The 19098-nt window shown below is 40.2% G+C and overlaps 1 protein-coding gene and 1 long non-coding RNA gene across 6 annotated transcripts in view; one reads left to right on the top strand and one right to left on the bottom strand.

The window, feature by feature from the left end:
* The window catches only part of ZRANB1 (zinc finger RANBP2-type containing 1), a 48150-nt gene extending 30298 nt beyond the window's left edge, over positions 1-17852 (bottom strand). For 2 of the 5 annotated variants that reach the window (XR_011326947.1, XM_069797195.1), the window contains exons 1-3: positions 17671-17851; positions 4661-4757; positions 3039-3889 (exon numbers count right to left, since the gene is read on the bottom strand). Coding sequence is in view for 4 of the 5 variants with exons in the window: in XM_069797195.1 (XP_069653296.1) it covers positions 3039-3852 (814 nt within the window). In the remaining variant the exon portion in view is untranslated. Of the gene's footprint in view, positions 1-3038; positions 3938-4660; positions 4758-9459; positions 9525-17670 lie in introns of all 5 variants that reach the window. The other 3 variants (XM_069797199.1, XM_069797196.1, XM_069797197.1) reach the window with 3 other exon arrangements.
* LOC138687811 (uncharacterized) lies at positions 16651-17189 on the top strand. Its single transcript, XR_011326948.1, has 2 exons — positions 16651-16786; positions 16889-17189. It is a non-coding gene; the product is annotated as an uncharacterized lncRNA (long non-coding RNA).
* Positions 17853-19098: the final 1246 nt, after the last annotated feature.

The raw sequence follows: 19098 nt of genomic DNA, 5'->3' as shown, positions 1-19098 counted from the left end.
ATGTTCTGGTTTGATTTTAATAAATTTTAACCAAACAATCAGTTCTAAAGTCTCATCCTTTTGAGACAGGATCATTTGATGAATACATCCACGCTGCAAAAAAACAGTCAATAACAAAAATAACATTCAAGTATATTCACGCGCAGAGTTTGAAAGGGGTAATGCCACTAATCCTTCTGATTCAGAAAGAATACCTTCTATCAAGGAAACTATTCATGCTGAAATGCAAGATTTGCAGTCATCACATTTTGTACAGTCTAGATTTGCAAGGAATAGAAGCCTCGATGGCATGTTTACTTACTGAGGTGGGCAGAACATTAATGGATGTCTCCAACAAAACAAAAAAGCCCACAAACATGCACACAGAGGTACTTTCTAAATCCACACAAGCTACACGTTTATCTTCTGTTTCAGCTAAAAAGAACAGATGTGGAAAAAAAGTAGTCCGATACATGTTTTTAATGAAACTTGACATTAAATTTAAAATCTAGTAAAAAATTTTATACTCGAGTTGAGATGCAAAGAGAGAGTTCAACTAAAAAGCTGTCCTAAAGCATCAAACATTTTGCTTCTAAAACATAATTTCTTCTAAGAGAAAAACAATAACCACTCTGCCAAGAATTACTCCTACTCTTGCTCCTCTAATCTTTAACTTCAGGGAAGGCTACGCTTTGTATATCCAAAAACTTGAAACTGATATATCTCTCCCACACTAGATAGACTCAAAGCAAATGGACCCTCCACAACTGATTGAGCTTAAACTTGGAGGTGCGCAGTCTGAAGTTACCGAATCCTAACAAGCCACCACTTGTCAGCTGGACTACGGTAACAGACTACATACCAACTCTTATTCCATCAATTTTCACAAAACTTACTTGACATTTAACATGAACTTGTCCTATTTTATAATTGTATTTGGCTAAGGATTGACAAGCGTTCAGCTCAGCTAGAAGATCACAAGAGCTCCAGCTGGCTAACAAACAGTAACTCACTAAGTCACAATATCTCAGTTGATTTCAATGGTAAGAACATATGCTTCAGGCAAAATTGTTCAATTAACAGTTAAATTGTTTTAAGTATGTCACACTAAGACAACAAAACAACCAGCATAAATGTGGCTTATTGCTTTTAAAATTACTCGTTAAACTGGTATACCTTTCCAATACAGATACACTCTGCAAAACATCCAGAGACAACCACAAAAGAATCTATGAAGCTTTCATCAATCTTCCTAAGGTTATTCCTGCTACAAGGAATATTTGGAAAAATATGACAGCTGTGATATGCAAAGTGAAATTCCAAAATGAAAGAGTAATAATTAACAGGTTTTGGTTGCTGCTTTTTTTCCCCTCAGTTAAAAAGCTGAGCTATAGTAAGTGTTTAAGTTACAGAAAGGAATCCATGAAATCTTTCAGCAGAACAGTAGTAAAAATTGGCACACAACTCCATTTGCATTCTGGCTTTCTCAAGATCCCTTCAAACTATTTTCATTTGAAAAGAACTAAATCATTACTGCCTTACAAAACTTCTGTTAACACAGTTTTGAGTTTCATGCACAACTGTATAGTCACAAGCAACATTAAATACTTGCATAACGCACGTTATTAAACATAAACACAACCATTCCCACACAGATTAAATCTGAAAGTGTGAAATATTTTAAGTAACATTGGAATAGTAAAAAAAAAAAAAAAAAAAAAATCACTTTTCAAAAAGCAGAGGAAAAACACCCCTAATATTTAATACAATTGCTATCAGAATGCAAAACAGACTCTTGTAAGGCACAGAAATGACCTGCAACAATTGATCTTGGGTATTCAATAACTTACGAAATACCATACAGAATTTCAATTGCTTCATTTCAGAAGGCAAAAGCACTGCACATGTGCTAGCATGTAAAGAGCTGAAGCTATCAGGAAATACTGAGGCATCTAACTATTTTCAAAAGGAAATGTGCTTGTCCAATTATTCACGCAACACAAAGATAAACTGGAATATTTATTAGCTCAGAGAAACCAAACCCATGATACCCATGAAAACATTTACCCCGATCAAATATATTAAATAAAGCAGCTCCACAAATTAGTTTTTCAGTTATAATAACCATGAAGTGACTTCATGAAACATTAAGGAACAGTACGAGACAAACTAGTAGCGCCAGAGTTTCAAATGAAGTGTTTTACTCTAAAAATAGTTGCGTATTTCAAGTGTTTAACCTGCTTGTATGCTAGGGCACAAGATATCTGCTTCTGGGAAGTTACAGCACAAAAGTTAACTCACAAGGTCAATAACTGAAGAAAACCCTGCTCTCACATGTCTCTGTTCTTTAACAGCACTGGGAGAATTATCCAGAATTTCCTTAGGAAAGCACTAAAATACAAAACAAAATTGGTATTTGAATTTTTTGAAGCAGTTGACTACAAAAATACTTTCAGAAAGCCTGTAAACATTTACAACACAGTATCCGTATTAATACAACATTATTACTTTCAAGGTCAGTATTACACATGCAGTTTCTTGGAGCTACATATTTTGGTGTTATTTTTAACATCTGACAGAGCATCTTGTACTGTTGCAAGCTCTACACTGTTTACAAATACTCCCAAGCTGCAGCTGCTGATTCTACTAGCATATCTTCCCATAGCAAAAAGAAGAGTAATTTTAATTATCCAGTAATGGCATTTTTTACAGTGCTATATGCATTACGTTGTTCTGTAGACTGGTTTTGTAATTTTTCCATCTTTTGACGACTACATAGAACAACAGGATTTGGTTACAAGGATATCCATTTCTACAAAAGGTCAAAAAAGTCTGAGCATAGTTGGGAAACATGTTCAGATTATGGACAAAATCTGCACCCTCTCTTAGCAGGTGCCATTTCAGGAACTTCTACATTTGGTTTACTTTTTAAAATTAAAATGCAGAGATTAAAAAAAAGCTGGTTTGAAATCTAATTTCAAGTTTATGGTTTAATTCTTCATTCTCCCAAAATACCTAACTACAGGCATAACAGTATAAGGTAGCAGCAAATGACTTACCAACGCAAGCATTTAGAAACAGCCAGTCAGTCTTTTTCATTCTATTTTTTATTTGCTTTAGTTTTTTGAAGTCAACTTCAAGTTCTTCCTTGCTGCCAACAGCTCCAGCCAATTCAATTCTTTGGAAGTCCATTTTCACATCAGATTCACGTTTGGTTGTAGGTGGAGATCTTCTTTGGCTATTACCACTACTACAGCTTCCTCTCCATCGAGCTCTGTCTTGCTCATTTATGATTGAAGAAGCCTCTTCTGTGTCTGCCAGTTCTATTGCTTCTATGTTGTTAGGTCTGGGATGATCACATACAACACATTTCTTGGCCTTCGCCCAGTTTTCATATGTACAAACAGAACAAGTCCAGTGCTGAGCCCTTGTGTTTAGTTTATTTCTGTCATTATATTCCTCACATGGATCAACAGAAAAAGGGACTGGTCTTGAACCAGAACCTGAAGACTGAGGAGACTCTGTGGGACTCCTGGTCCTACGCTGAGACAAGCACTGAGTACACCTTATCGCTCTTGGCCAGTTCAAGTATGTGCACATGTGGCATGACCATTTATTTGCACCTTCCATACTGTAAGAGGATTTAACCCTTGGTCTTGCACTAGAATCTGGACATATCAAAGGACTGCTCCCTCCTTCAGTGCTCGTAGGATCCCAGTCTCTACCAATATCACTTGAACCACTTTTAAATGGATCTTCTGTGATAATTGTTCCACTAGGTCTCTGAGCACGACACATGGTACATTTGATTGCAGATGGCCAGTTTTCATATGTACAATACTCACAAGCCCATTTAATTCCACGCTCTGTCATCGTGCACTTCTTGAAATGAACTGCGTCAGGCAGAAAGCTAAGTAATCAGAATACATCATTAGTACACAACGGTTGCATAGGAGCTCTGTTTCAAAAAAAAAAAAAGAGTAAATGAGATTTAACCCAGTTGACGTGTACTGCACCAAATATAAAAATCAGGCTGGGCAAACAGGCAATCTTTTTTTTCTTGAAACTATTAGAACATTTAGGGGGAGAAAAACCACTATGAAAAGAATAAGACTTGAGCTAACAGCATTTTAAATGCAGAATTCAGGATTTCCTAGTGCAGAAATGAAAAGAAAACTCATTCCTACATTTCTGGAATTTCTTAAATTTGCACAGAGGCTTCCAAAACAAATTCAGAAAACAGATACACATTTTGCACTGAGAATACTGGAGAAGAAACCAGTACAGCTACAGAAACAAGTCACAAATATTAAATTGTTAAAATAAAACTCAATATGAATACAGCAGTACAAGAAAAGGAACACAAAGTCTAGCTCCTGCAAGGCCTATTACAAGAGCTCACAGGATCTGGAAGGAAGGAGGACTATATCAGGTGGGCAGTTATACAATGAGTGAGCAGTTCTTTCAGAAGAGTGGGGTGTAGGAGTTTACATAAAATACATAGATTTGAAAATTTTATACATGTGCTTAACCAAGAGGCGGCCTTGATTGGACATGACTCATAACAGTAGTGTTACAAAGTTAAAATACCACTTGAAAGCAAGCACAAGCTGTGTGCATTGACAAGCTAACATAGTATTTTCATTCTACAAATCCAGATTTCAATCCAATTCCAACTCACTTTTTCTCTAATGAAGATGGGATTCTGTCTTCATGCTGGCTCAGACCTTTTCCTCAGATTGCAAATATGAAGGGTGAGACTAAGCAGATAACTATTCCTGTAAACAAAATGAAAACAGACTCATTATAGGTTTCCTACTGGACCTGAGTAACCAGAAAGTTAATTATTAAATGCCACACCTATTCTGATCCCAATTTACTTGTTTAAACTCAGTCATGACCTGCTAAGACTAACATACGGACTGGTGAAAATAAACCAATATTTATAAAGAACCAGTCACTATACAAGTGATCAATCTGCTGAAGTAAAAGAACTAGATCCAAGCAACATCAAATTTACACCAGAACCTCTATAAACACTCTTATTGCAATCTGAAACTTCGGACGGGGAAGGAAAAAGAAGCTTTGTGTAGAAGGCATAATAGAGGGAAAGGGTGAGGCAGGTAGATGAAGGACAAATAGAAAAATGCATACAGTCCATTTCCTCCCTTACCACAGAACAGTTACCCAATATGTAAGACTCAATTATGTGATATTTTTAAGCACGCAAAACTGTTCAAAATACAAATTTGTCATATCAATTGACTGACAATTATTCATCATACTGCAACTCTCTTGGCTAACAAAAACACCCATAATCTAGTAAACAAAAACCGCAAAAGAGAAGTTACACAACAGGATTAAATTCAAAACTAGACACATGAAACTAAAAATTAGTTTATACCTGTTCTCTGATTAGGAAATGTTTTATGAGTTAGTACATTCTTCACTCAAATACCTTCGCACACACCTTGCTCTACCAATGCACAGCTAAATGTCCACTTAAATTTGTCACCCTTATTCCTACTATCTCCCTTCTGTGGACTCCAGTGTGCAGCATAGGTTTTTTCCAACAGCTCGACTCTGATCTATTCACCAGATCAGGTAGCTGCATGAATGAGGGGCTATCGCATGGCCAGGACAGACGAGAGGGCAGGACTATCCTTTTCAGCAGCGATCCGTATTTATGTTGCATGAAAGCAGATGAGCAGTCAGGAACATATAAAGCTTTCTCATAAAGCTCAGGTTCTAATATTACTTGTTTGAACAGCCTGCAGAGCACTTCACTCCCACCTATACGTTATAAAACTGTGTCAGACTAAGGAATGTGCTGAGAAGGCAATTAGTCTTCCTACTGCTTCCCCTCCACCATTCCTCACAAATGTCCATGCCAATGCACGATGGAAAGAAAAGGAGCGAGATCATACCAGGGTCCCCATATCTGTAATAAAATAAGTGAAAAATACGTACATATACATAAGAATACAAAGTCAACTTGATTTTACTAAAGGTGACTTCATAAAGTCGACTTTTCAGAAACTTGGAGGAAAAACAGTTTCTCTACTCCACACACAAACTAAAGCTTTGCCAAAACACCTCCTATATGACTACTCTACATGCTAGATTTATCTATTCCACTTCGTCAAGCCTTTTTCCCCCAATTCCCAAAATAAGTTTTTTAATGACTTTAACATTTCTTAATAAGCTTATTCTCTCTATAAACAGTAGTGTTTTCTGAGATATTAACATTTCCTAGTTAGGAACGCAAGACAGTTGAACACGGTTTTCAGAAAAGAGAAGGAAGCAGCATACCGTCCACACACCTGCCAACAGCCGCCAACAGAACCACGAAGAGCAGTTTCACTTGTGCTACTGTGGACAACCAGAAAGTGGCTATCCCAATACGAGCTTGAGAATAACTTCTACCTGAGCAGAAGCTGGTATGCTTTGAGTAGGTAATGCTTTTAATCAAAAGCCAGATCTGTATACACTGTGTGATGAAGCCTGAGAGGGATCTGTAACTGTAAACGGTCTCTTACCTGCCCTAGTTTGGAAAGCCTTAAACCCAGCAGTTTAGGGGCAAGAAAACAAATCATCCATTTTACTGACATTAAGACTGGGAAAGGAGATTGCTGCTCAAGTTGAAAAGCAGCTGGTTGCAAAAACGATCTAAACAAATACTGAGATTCTATTTATGAAACTAAATAGCACAGTACATACTGTATTACAGAAAAGCTTTCACGTATATCATGAGGTTAGGTTTTTAGCTGCGATTATTCTCTGTGCCCGTTAAAAAGCTAGATGCTTTCAGACATAATTCTTAGAGAGGCTGAGTATCTGCAGCTCCAAAAGCCTCCGAGGTATGAGCTCACTACCTCCAAACACGAGGCCTCAGCTTATTATGAAGTAAAGAATATAAAAAAGCTCAATGGAGCAATGCAATTTCTCTTCTTTGATAGCTCTACCAATACCTACTACAGCACAGCTAGATGAGACAATTTAACACATTCACATATTGGGTTTTATTTACTTTTAGGTCTTGGTCTGACCCGCAACTGCACCTTGACCCAGGGACACCAGAACCAGCTGATTTACTGGTGATACAGGATCACCATCCAGCCACTGAGCAGTCTGAAGCTTGTTACATTTTTTCAGAATTACTTTGCCACTCTGTCTTCAAGTAAACTTGTTATTTTAGATTCTTCACAGAGGAGAAGTTGAATCATGTAGTACCTCCTCTCGCACAGAAATAGCACAACGGCGACTGTGAAGCATGGGTGCATGCCTTAATGTCCAAAAAGCATGAGCAGACAAGAAATTAAACCCCACAAAACTCCAAGGAAGTTCCAATTGATCAGTTTATACAGTGTGTTAAACACCTTCTGGATAGGTTAATAGAGTAACTCAGTATATTAAAGAGGAGAATATATTAAATTCTGATAAATCAAGTAACAAAGAAAAATCAAAACATTATCAGACGACCTTTTTACTAAATAAAGTCAGTTAGAAAAGGTCACCTAGAACAGTCACAAATTTTTCTTTTGCTTTCCTTCAACTTTTAAGAACATTCTTCTTTTTAGGTGCATGGGAAAACACAAAATGGCACACAGAAATTGGGAAGAAACAATGAAGTCCTCAAATAACATTTTTATGACAGGATGTATTATGCTCCCCTCAGTTTAATTATTCACTGTGCCCAGAAGTTATTTCTCCTTTGGCTCAAACAAGGAACAATATGGAGCTCCATTTCATTAAACGATCAAGCCCTTCCCCGTACACAGGCCAGATGCTGATTTAGACCAGCCTACACTACGGATTTTTTGCTGGGATGGTGCTGGCATCTGTGCTGGCAGAAACCTTACGTAACTATACTGATCAAATCAGTGTTCCCACCTTAACTCGTTCTGCTCATGCGTATGGATTTTCAAACAAAGCTAACTGTTTCTGTATTTACAGGGAAAAGGGAGCTTAGGTATGAACTTAAGCCTTCAGCAAGACCTACAAGGCAAAAGCGATCCACCCTCTTTCTCCCCCTCAATGTAGCTGCCTCTCTTAGGCTGCTCCAAAAAGAAAGGCAGGCTGGTTTATTTATTTTCATTTTAAAACACTGAAGCAACTTTTTCAGAAGAACAATATAAGCAGAAGCATCTTGTTCTGAAAGAAAGAGAACTCTCTATAACCAAACGCAGAATCTATTAACTCAACAGTTTACGAGTGTGGAAGTAATACCTTTCACACATCCAACCACAAAACGGAGGGGAGAGGAACAGGACTGCAAGTCAAAGCAAAAGATCAAACAGCAGCACTTTCACTGACTGTATTCTTTACGTATTATGAAACACTGTGTATTTAAATGTACATCTACCAAGAAAGGGTCTCAATCTGACAGCTATAATTGCTCATTAACAGCTGGATAATGTGGCTGTGAAGTTTATATATACACACAATGGACGAACAGCTTTTTAAGAAAAACTGCCTATGATTAACCCTGCATAATTTGACACAAGCGTTCCCCCTTGTACGTCACCACCTTGAGTTCTCTTCCAATTATCCATAAAAAATTAGCATACTTCTTAGGAAACTGAAGTTCATTCATACACAAGTAAGCTTTCTAATTAAAGCTGTAGGAAAACCTGTTAAAATCACACATCTGGATTATCACCTTAAATGATTATGATAAAATATGCACCAGTCTGAATCCAGATAGTTGTAGCTGGTTTTGTTCTGTAGAACTGCAGAACTTTTTTTAAAAGATGCATAGCAATAATTTGAGTTAACTGTTCACAGTAGGAAACAAAGCAATGGTTTGATTTCACTGTTTCCAAACAAATACATTTATAAACAGTGCCACTGTGTTGCTGACTAACCACACTATCTTTTTAAAGCTCATGTAAGCTGTACCAAGGGACTCATCAAACAAAAATTTTGCCAATTTTAAAATACAGCCAAGTAGGAAGGTCTAGAAGATAACAGAGCTGTACACAAGCTTAAATCAAAAAGGCCAATTTGTTTCTTTCAAACTTGTAAACTCTCTGAAAATCTCCTCAACCATTTCTTACATAAAAGGCATTGCTGTTTCACTGGCTCAAATTCATTTGTTATCTGGGTCCAAGAATCCCTGTGAAGTATCACACTGTCAATATACTTCAACAAAAACAACTTACATTTTTAAATAACCTATTTGACATTTATTGCCAAATATTAAGAATCAGTTTTCACATGAAATTTGCCTTGCCTAATTTTCCAAGGTGGAATTTTACTGACACTTTCTTCTCTTAACTCACTAAACTTACTTACTCCACCTTCAACTATTGGCTATTCTTGCATGATTACCTTCTCAAGAATTCAGCATAAGCCTCAACAGATCAGTATATTAAAAGCATAAAACTTGAACCTAGGCTCCTATAGTTTGAAGGGAACTAACAATAAGTTCCATTGATGTCTCTGCAAATTAGTTTAAAAAAAATTAAGAACACTGACCTTGTCAATGGGACAACCAAATCAGATCAGCGCTGAATCTGGAAGCTTTGCAGTAAGGCCAGTAACTATGTATTATAATAAAGAACGGAAAGATTACTGCAGGTCACAAATGTAGAAGCATTTTCTGTATTAGCCCGAATACACCGAAGCAAGGAATTTAGCACGTAAGCACAGTTTGCTTTGCTTGTTAGGACAGTTCTTTAAAAATGAAAGGACACTGCCCCGAACAGATCAGCAAAAAGGAGAAAATACTCTGTCATCTCAGGAAAAGAGCACTGAAATTGTTTTCTGCAAGCTGCTCTATGAGGTGGGGTCTTTTGCTTAGGAAATTTTTATTTCTTTAAAGAACACTAGCTGGCTATTTGCAGTACAGACAGTAGGAACTGGTCTCAGACTGCACCTATCGTTACAGAAGGCAGAAACCCCTTTCTGATAAAATGCAGATACAAAGCAAGAACTATGTTGGAAGACAGAGGCTTTTGTCAAACTACATTATCCTTCCCATTGTCATCCCAGTAAAAGCACTGCTCTCGAAACACACAAGGATCACCTTTGCTCTTCTGAGTAGTAGGCTGTTCTTTGCTCCCAATAACATGGGTAACAGAAAGAATGTTGCTGTCTTATAAGAGGCATCATCGAGTTAAGGTTGGCACAAATCACAGTTCTATTAAAGACTGAATCATTGCTATGTAAATCGCAACACAGTCTACAAACTATAACATTAATGGCGCATGAGAAAAGAAAAATTGAAAATATTTTAGTTATGACTATTTACAATCTAGTATGTTAAATGAGTTTTAACATTTTTCTTCAGTTTTGATAGTCTAGGCTGTCAACAAATACTCTGTACTGCAGATTTTTAGGCATGACCCCCTTCATTACATACAACTTTTCATCTACTAAGTGGGCAATTCGTTAAAATCCAGAAGACTTGATCTTTCACAAAGAAACATGCTGCAAGAAATGCAGTTCTCTTAACCAAAAAAAATTCTGAGAAAGTAAATAGTAACTTTTGAAAACATTTAGAAGTCTATTCATTGGGTGAATTCTGATGGGCTTCATTTACATACAATTAGTAAAAAATTGCTTTCATTTTGACTTATTGATTCATATCTCATTTCAAAGCATATTAAGTGTACTTTATTAGGTATTTATGGTATTCAGAAAAAATATGCTGATTTTACTTCAGCTTTCTCTTCAATATTCTGTTCACACTTCCAATCCAACTGCTATTATTTCAAATAAACCTTAAAACCTGACTTCTCATAAGCAAGAGAAGTTCTATGCAGTTTTAATGCAAGAGGATGCCTAATTTGCAAACGCTCTATGCAGTAAGTAGCCAAACATTCAGGAGGTTACAGATCTTAGGAGACATCTGAAATACAAGAATTGACAATGAACCTTAGGTGAGGATGTAGACCTAACTATAACCAGACTCTTCTGCAAAAGCTGAAAACTCATCACAGAATTAGCAGGTATTTGACAATACTAAACATCCACTCTTTCTGCTTTTGTTATTTTGATGTTTATCCCTTGAAGCACTTTTGTGCTCTTAACCACTACCGTTAATCCTGCTGTGTAACTTGCAAAGTACAAGTTTCCATTTCATTTGTTACTCATCTCAAATGGGTCAAACTACATATAGCTCTACTAAATTTGTGACTAAAAGCTAGGAAAACCTTAACTGCTCAAAACAACCTATAAAGAACAATAGCAGCAGCTTGCAGTTCAGTCGTCTTTCTTATTTCAGGAGACAGTTACATTTTTCAGGTTTTTTTGTTTTGTTTTGTTTTAAACTCAATTATAAGCGAACAACTATTTCGATGAGATGTTGTTACTACACATTAGGATGGACTAAATATGACTGCTTACTTAGAAACCAATACCATTTGGGAAAACGAGAGTAAGCAGATTCAACGGTTACATAACACACAGCATCTCCCACACAATACAAACCAAAACCAAGCAAACTGACTCAAAATAATGAGCTATGATAGCACATTCGCATAAATACAGCCAGCGACATTTAATGAATCTGATCATCATGAACAGTCAGCAACAGATGAATACTGACTCAAGGTAAGAGGTACAACACAGTAACAAACATACATAATAAAAATGAAGTTTTAGCAATTCTGTTGTGTTTTAAGACACTTGGACTGGACAAAGTATGGAAGTTGAACAAGAGGATTCTTTATAAAAAGTAAGGATAAATACAAAAATATAGTTTATCTGTGTTTAGACTACATGCTTAAAACACGAGACTTATTTTTGTTTAGATCTCGGCCATCCTCACACAAGATGAGGAAAACCAGATGTCATGCTCTGAATAAAAACACACTGTGGAGTCAGACATGAAAACTTAAAAACACTTAAACCTGCCCAACAACCAAGGAACATTATATAAAGACTTGTACATTTGACATTCAGTTCTAGCAATTATCCTCTGGACCTCCTCAATACCAGCTGACCATAAATTAGATCATGGCTACATGCAGACATAGTCACCATTTGGTGGAAAAAAACCACCTGCCTCCAAATAAAACAAGGAAACACACACTCATCATCAACTGTGGTGTAGTCTCCTCCTAATTAATGGCAAGCCACTTCCAGTTAACAACTCTTTGGTATATGCATTTGCAATTGGGCTATATTTAAGACTAGTTCTAGTTCAAGTAAGCCATACAAGCTACACATTTTATCCAACTCTTCTTAAGATACTGGCTAGACAGCAAAAGAAAAAAAAAAGGGGGGGGGGGGGAGAAGCAAAAATGCTATTATCACAGCACACAAAAACCACTACTGTGTATATCACTGCTTAACATAAAGAACTAGTGCAAAGAACTAGTATCAAATATCACAGTGCAAACAAATTCAAACTCCTTCTAGAGGAGTGATACCACTTTGGGTTTTTTTAAAAATCACTTTTTTTTTGTAACCTTATGATTAGTAATCTGTATTTTGCTCATAACACATATCCAACAACTCCAAGTTAATTACTGCAAGGTACTCCTAGCTGCTAGAAAGTTTCAGAGTAACAGGTCTAAAACAGTAACCTTCTGATTTTTTGGGGCAGGAATAACTTTCTGTTAAAGATAACACCGAATAACCTTCTTTAAATAAACCATTTAAAAGCCATGAGGTGACAATTATTTTTATCCCTGCCAAGCTAAACAGTAATGCAGAGGTCAAAAAAAATGTAAATAGTCCAGAAGACCATCCCAACCCTTCAGCAAGATAAAGATTAGCTTCTCAACAAACACACAGTAAGGGGAAGCCTTTGTAGCCAAAACCTAAAGCCACAGGCCCATCTGACAGAAGGCGTAAATGACAATCAGACATTGTTAAGACACCTAGTACAAAGTACTCCTGACTTATCATGCTAGTGTGAACTGAAGAAAAAAAAAAAAAGCCTAGCGTGAAAATAAGTATACTCAACACTTCTTGAAACTGCAGAAGACTTAAGACTCAGACCTGTTGATCGAAGCCGTTTCAGGGGAGATAGCAACTAATAAATATGCCCGCTGTCTCTACTGAATCCCTGCTTAGATACTGGGAAGATGAATGCAGACAGAAGAAATACTTTCAAGCCCTTTAGCCTGAAAGAAGTACAAGTCAACACTTACAGTCTTTATAACCACAAGAAATAGGATTCTCTCATAAACTGACAATCACCTTCACAAAGCAAATTTCCTATTTTTTGCTAGAATTATCCACATTATGAGACTTATGACAGTCTTTCTTCCCAGATAATCAACTGACTATGCACGAAGAATTGCATGGTTTTCAAATGAACGGACCTACAACAGCATGTGCAACTTCAAAGCCACTAAAAGATTACTTGATCATAATAGTTCTAATCCACTGAAAACATAACAGACCTCTCAAGTTTATTTTCTTTCCAGAGTCACATAAACCATGGTTCTGACTATTTTGTTCAGCTCAGGAAAGCTAACTCCTGAATATCTAGAAGACAGCAGAACACCAACATAACAAAAGTTTCTTAATGTCTGTAAATGCCCCAGTAACTCAGACTTTTTGTTTCATTAAAAACAGCTACTCAAGACTAGATGCTAAATCAAATCGAATTCAAAGAATCGCACGGAGGATTTTTAAACTTTAACATTTGTTTACAGAAATAACGGCAAACGTAAGCCAAATAAAACATTGCTGTGTATTGGCTTCTGACATGATAGCAGGAAGGAGAAGAAAATAAAAAGACTGCAGCCTTCTTGCTCACAACCAACAGTTTCAGAAGGAAGTCCTATTTAGACTTACCAAAATAGACACAAGTCCATCCTTCCAGTCCCCCCATCCCTTGGACAGCAGGTTACGCGCCTGGTATTTGTTTTGTACCTAGCTGTCATTACTTCAAGTATTTTCAGCTCAATTATGAACACAGCCATAAAGACAGATGGAAATTCTGTGTATTCTCCAGCATTTGTCTTGGAAGTACTAACTTTCATTAATTTAAAACGCACATGTGAACACAAGCAAAATTAGCAGCCATTCTCAGAAAAAAAAAAACCCACACCTTACTAGAAATAAACAAACAAAAAAAGCAATAGTATCCTTGTTTTAAGAACAAGCAGAACAGATTATATCAGGATAAATTCAAATAGCCAAAGGGAAAAATGCCAACTTAATCGTATCTGCTGTACAGCAGAAGATGCAAAAGGGCAGCAAACTTGACTGCTCCGTAGGCAAGATGCTCTGCACGTACCAGCAACTACCGCTCTTTCCAATGCACTACTCTCCCATGTGCCTTGTAAAAAAACTACCATTCCTTCTGCTTTCTCGACCCAAGGTCTCCATATCAGCCCCCTCTTAAAGACAGTTCCTTCTTCAACCATCACTGCACTCATTCCCTACCCCACTCCCTCCACACCTCTCTCTGGTCTTCACCAAAATGAGTTTTTGCATAAACGGGACAGCAGCACAGGAAAAAAGTTGCTTTGAAAAATACCAGGTGGATACAACTCCAGTTTGACTACAAAGCTTCTGAAAACCTGCCCGTGCCACAAAGGAAATACAAAATCATCCGTATTATTATAGACTAACGTGTTCTCAGAATTGACGCTGAAGTACTACAGTTCTTCCTTTAAAGCATGCTAACTTTTATTAGACACCAGAGGTAACAGTCCTATTATTAATCGCGTATTTCAAGAAAGTTCCAAAAGGATTACCTACATACGTATGAGAAGCTGTGCTTCAGCAACTGATGATGCAAAAATGAGCAGAGTCACAAAATCAACATGATTCTGTGTAAATTAAAGCAATGCCAGCTATGCAAGGAGTGCTACGAAAAAGAGTAAGTACCAGAAAAGTGTCTGAATTCCTAATGTTCGAGATCTTAACTAGAAGATCTAAGTTTTCTTTTTAAGGTGTAACAAATTCCATTCAACTGACATTATAAAGTTATCATTATCTGTTATTTAACTGATTTTACCAAGCTATGCCATTTGACAAGTGAAGTGGTAACCTCTTCATCAGCTGGGTTGAAAAAAAAATTCTTTTTTCAACTTCCCTCTTCATATGTAGTACTACTTAAAAAAAAAAAAAATTAAGACCTCTGTTACAACTAAGCCAGCCATTTTCAGCTGCCAAACTAAAGTTCAGTTCCATTTCAGTACCAGGAGGTTGTGGATCATAATTCAGGCAGTTAAAGTGAGGATTACTTGTTGACATGAATTTTGAACAGCTCAGAATAACCCAGTCTTCAAATTTTGGGGGGGAGGAAGGGGCATGAGATTACCAACGGAACTGGCAGTAGCAGTTTAAATGCTTTGCTGCGATTAGTAGATGGTACATCACGATAAAGAATGTATTGATCTAAAGTTCTGCACAATCTCAACCTGGTGCAAAACTGATATGGCAAAGAGAAGCTGGAAAGAGAAACATTAACACCTAAGTTAATACCACATGAAGGAGGCAGTAAATCTCTCGTTAAAAGTGCCTGAGAGTACATCTGATTATTTGATCGACTGTATTAAAAATAACCTCCCATACAATCAGTAAAGTATTTTCTACTTACACTTCTGACTTATTTACAGATCCATCTTGCAAAAAAACACCAAAGATGGATGAGATTTCCTGTGCCCAAGGAATTTACACATCAAATGACGCAACAATTAGAATACCCATACACAAGGGTAAGTAAGACTGAAAATGTTGCCATGACCAATTTTGTGTTTTACCTACTCTCCAATTTAAGTCATGCTTCTGCGATGAATCCCGTTGATGCTTTTGTGTCACTCAGCATTCCAATTAAATTAATATTTTTAATTATACTTCTGAGAAAATGCTAATGGATACAACTCTACAATAACAGATTACGGCCTCATCGGTCATCTCCATCTGCCTGTCCTTACTTAAGCAGCATAAGAAAAGTAAAGGTAATAATTTCTTTTTTCTTCAAGAAAATTGCACCACATAATTAGAGTTTCACAAATCCTACAAAATGCAATGCATCCAAAAGCATTACTTAAAGCATTATTTAATGCTGTGACAGACTGAAATCAGAAGTGATCTTTCACATATGACCTGCTAAACTCCGCACACTGAGACACCAATTCAACTTGGCCTTTGGAAGGAGGCAAATAAAAGAGTTCCAGAACACCTCCTGCTGCTTACCTGTTTTTCCCCTCTCCGAGTAAGCACTGAAAAAGAAAGAAAAAAAAAAAAACAAAACGAAACAGCCTTCACAAATCTCTCCTGCAGTCACCAAAGACATTATGAGCAGAAGCAAAACTAAGCGCAACAAATCTCTCCTGAAGTACTGTTACAAGGTTCTGCTCACACCAGAATGAGCTTTAACTCAGTATGTGTTAGAGAAAGGAGGAAGTTAAGGTATTACACAGAAGGCATCTCACCTTTCAATTTTTGGATCAACAAAGGTATCAACGTGTTAAACTCACATGCCAGTTTCACCCCTTATGCCACAGCAGGTAGCTAGTGAGTAGAGACTGTTCAAGCACAGCACAAAACCTGTCCAACAACATTTGTTTACTACATCGACTCCCAAGAATTCTAGAAAAAGTTGTCATTGTTATCACTGAAAGCCACCGTGGCAGCAAAAAGTTCTCAGCAGCCGTGCCGCGTCTGCCACGCAGGAGACCCAGATTAATTTTCTCCCATCGTCTCTCCCACCCAGTGCTCTTAGGAGAGGGGTGACTGCTGTGGGGACGGACCACTGGAGATCTGAGCTGAGGGCTGGAAGGAATGCCTTCTGTCACTCCGAAGGAAGGACTCACAGACACAGCCGTGACCTCCCAGCAGAAGTTTACCTTAGCCTGGCAGGAGGCTGCCGCAGTGTGGGACTGGGAAGGTAAGAGTCAGAAAGGTGCTGGAAGCGTGGATTACCAAGGTTTGCCTCACTCGTTAATCAAACTTTTCTAATTTTTTTTTTTTCAAACTTCACAAAAACAAGCTCGAGTTTGACGTAGTTCCCACACCGCACTTTATTTCTCATAAAGTATCGACGATACGCGATACCATACTATAGGCAATGTCATGGAAGTTCTGCTATCCGAAATTCACGGATACGAGCAAGCAGCTCCCATCACCTATTCCACCACGGCACGCAGATCCAAACAGGCATTTCCAAAAAGCCAAAAAAAAAAAAAAAAAAGGAGGTGGGGGAGAAGAAGTGGGAGGCAGCAGAGGCATGATCTCACCCCAGCAGACCGAGGTGCTGCAGCCCAGCATTCGGAGAAGCAGCTACGGGGGGGGGGGGGGGAAAAATTAAAAAAAAATCAGAGTTTCCTGCCTTTGTACCGAGACTCTGCTTGCTGTAACACCGCTTCCCAGGAGCTCTGTTAACACACGGCGCTGCCGGGACGGGAGGGAGAAACGCCGCATCCCTCGGCCGGCGACCGGGCTGCCCCGCCGCCAGCCGTTACCGCCGAACACCCCCCTCACACACACACACACCCCCCCCTCCCCGTTCCACGCGGGACGGTGACCCCAGCCGGCCACGGAGGAGGATTCCCCACACCACCCCGCCTCGGCCGGGCTAACCTCGGCCCTACAGCCGACCCGCTTCGCTTCGCTCCGGCGGGCGAATCCCGGCGGGGGTCACCGGCCGGGAACCGCCGCGGGCTGGCTCAGCTCGCCCCCGCCGCCGGGCCCCGGCGGGAGGCAGCCGGCCGTTCCGTTCTGTTCCATTCCCCCCTCCCTCAGCGCTGCCCGGGGAGGGGAGAGGGGCTTTACCTCACGGCCGCCGCCGGGAGCCGTCCCTCAGGTACACGCTCGGCGCTGGAAGCCGCCTGCGCCCCGCGCCGCCGCCGACCCCCCCCCCCCCCCCGGCCCGCTGGCTGCGGCGTCCTCTCCCCGCTCAGGACATGGTCTCTCCCAACGCGGCGGGCTGCCGCGGCCGCGGGCGCTCCCACTCAGCTCGGCGGGGGGGGGGGGGGGTAAGGGGGTGGGAAAGCGTCTCGCCCCGCTCCCCGGGCTCCTCTAATGGCGGCGGCTGGAGCGGCCCAAAGCAAAATAAACCCCCATACGGCCAGGAGCCCGCACGTCAGCCCGGCCTAGCCGCCCTGCTCTGCCGCCCATTGGCGAAGCCTGAGCCTTTCCTTTCCCCCCTCCCCTTCCCCTCCGCCAATCGGCGCGCTCCTCTTTGGGAAGAACGGGTGATGTCATCCCTTGCCGCTGGGGCGCTTTGGCCGTAGGGGCGCTGGGGTTCGCCGCCCCGCCGAGCCACGCCCCCTTTCTCCCCTCAGCCCGGATCCCGCCGAGGGACCCGCTCCTCTCTCCCCTCTCCCCCGCAGCCTTTTCCTCACACACCGCCCGGCAGCCCAGCGCCCTCCCCGCCTCGGCGGGGAGCCCTCCCTGAGGCAAACCTGTGAGGGGGACCCCTGCCCGGCCGGCAGCGCCGGTGGGGGGGGGGTGTTCATGCAGAGGGTGCGTGTGGAAGTGGAAGCAAGACCATCCAGTGGGCTTGAGACCCGCCATCCTGGGCAGTATGTCGACATCCAGTTGTCTGTGGAAATAACCCCCTCATAAAAAGCCCTCGCTGTGGTGTCTTGGCCGGGCAGCAGCCGTCGAAAATGCCGCTTCTGTGGCAAGTCGTCCTTCCTCCAATGTCCTGATGGGAAACGTCAAAAAAATCGTGACAGAAAATCTCATGCCCAGGCTGTACAGCGCCCAGCCTTCAGTAGAGTCCCATTAATTCCTTCAGTTCTTCCGTAGCAAAATACTTCCCTGAGCGCTGCTAAGAAATAAACCATCGAGGTTTCCTTCCGTGCGTCGATTCTGTCCGCTCCTAGCTCAGCTCCGTGAGTGTGTGGGGTTGGAGTTCAGGATGTCCACCCAGTCTGAAGGACTCTTCGGCCAAGTAGCGGTCATGCAGTGCAAAGACCATTCCTCTTCTGGGGGGAAAAGGCCAGTAACGACTGCTCCGCCAGCCCTTGGGGTCAGTCCTCGTGCTGGCTATGCAATCATTTTCTTTGCTTTCTACTCAAAAATGGCAAGTCTGCATCTTCCTTAAGCTGCTCTTGTAGGCTCGCTGACAGAAAAAACGTATTTACCCCCATCCTCGCTCTTCCCTCGTGGGTCTTACATCATTTGATACCTGACTTCTTTTTTTTTTTTCCACAGAGTTCCTACTTTATTTCAGGCTTTCTCAGATGTTCTAGC

Source organism: Haliaeetus albicilla, chromosome 11, assembly GCF_947461875.1.
Source record: "Haliaeetus albicilla chromosome 11, bHalAlb1.1, whole genome shotgun sequence".
Taxonomy (NCBI): Eukaryota; Metazoa; Chordata; class Aves; order Accipitriformes; family Accipitridae; genus Haliaeetus; species Haliaeetus albicilla.
Note: the sequence above shows the minus strand (reverse complement) of the source record. Positions and strands in the feature narration are given on the sequence as shown.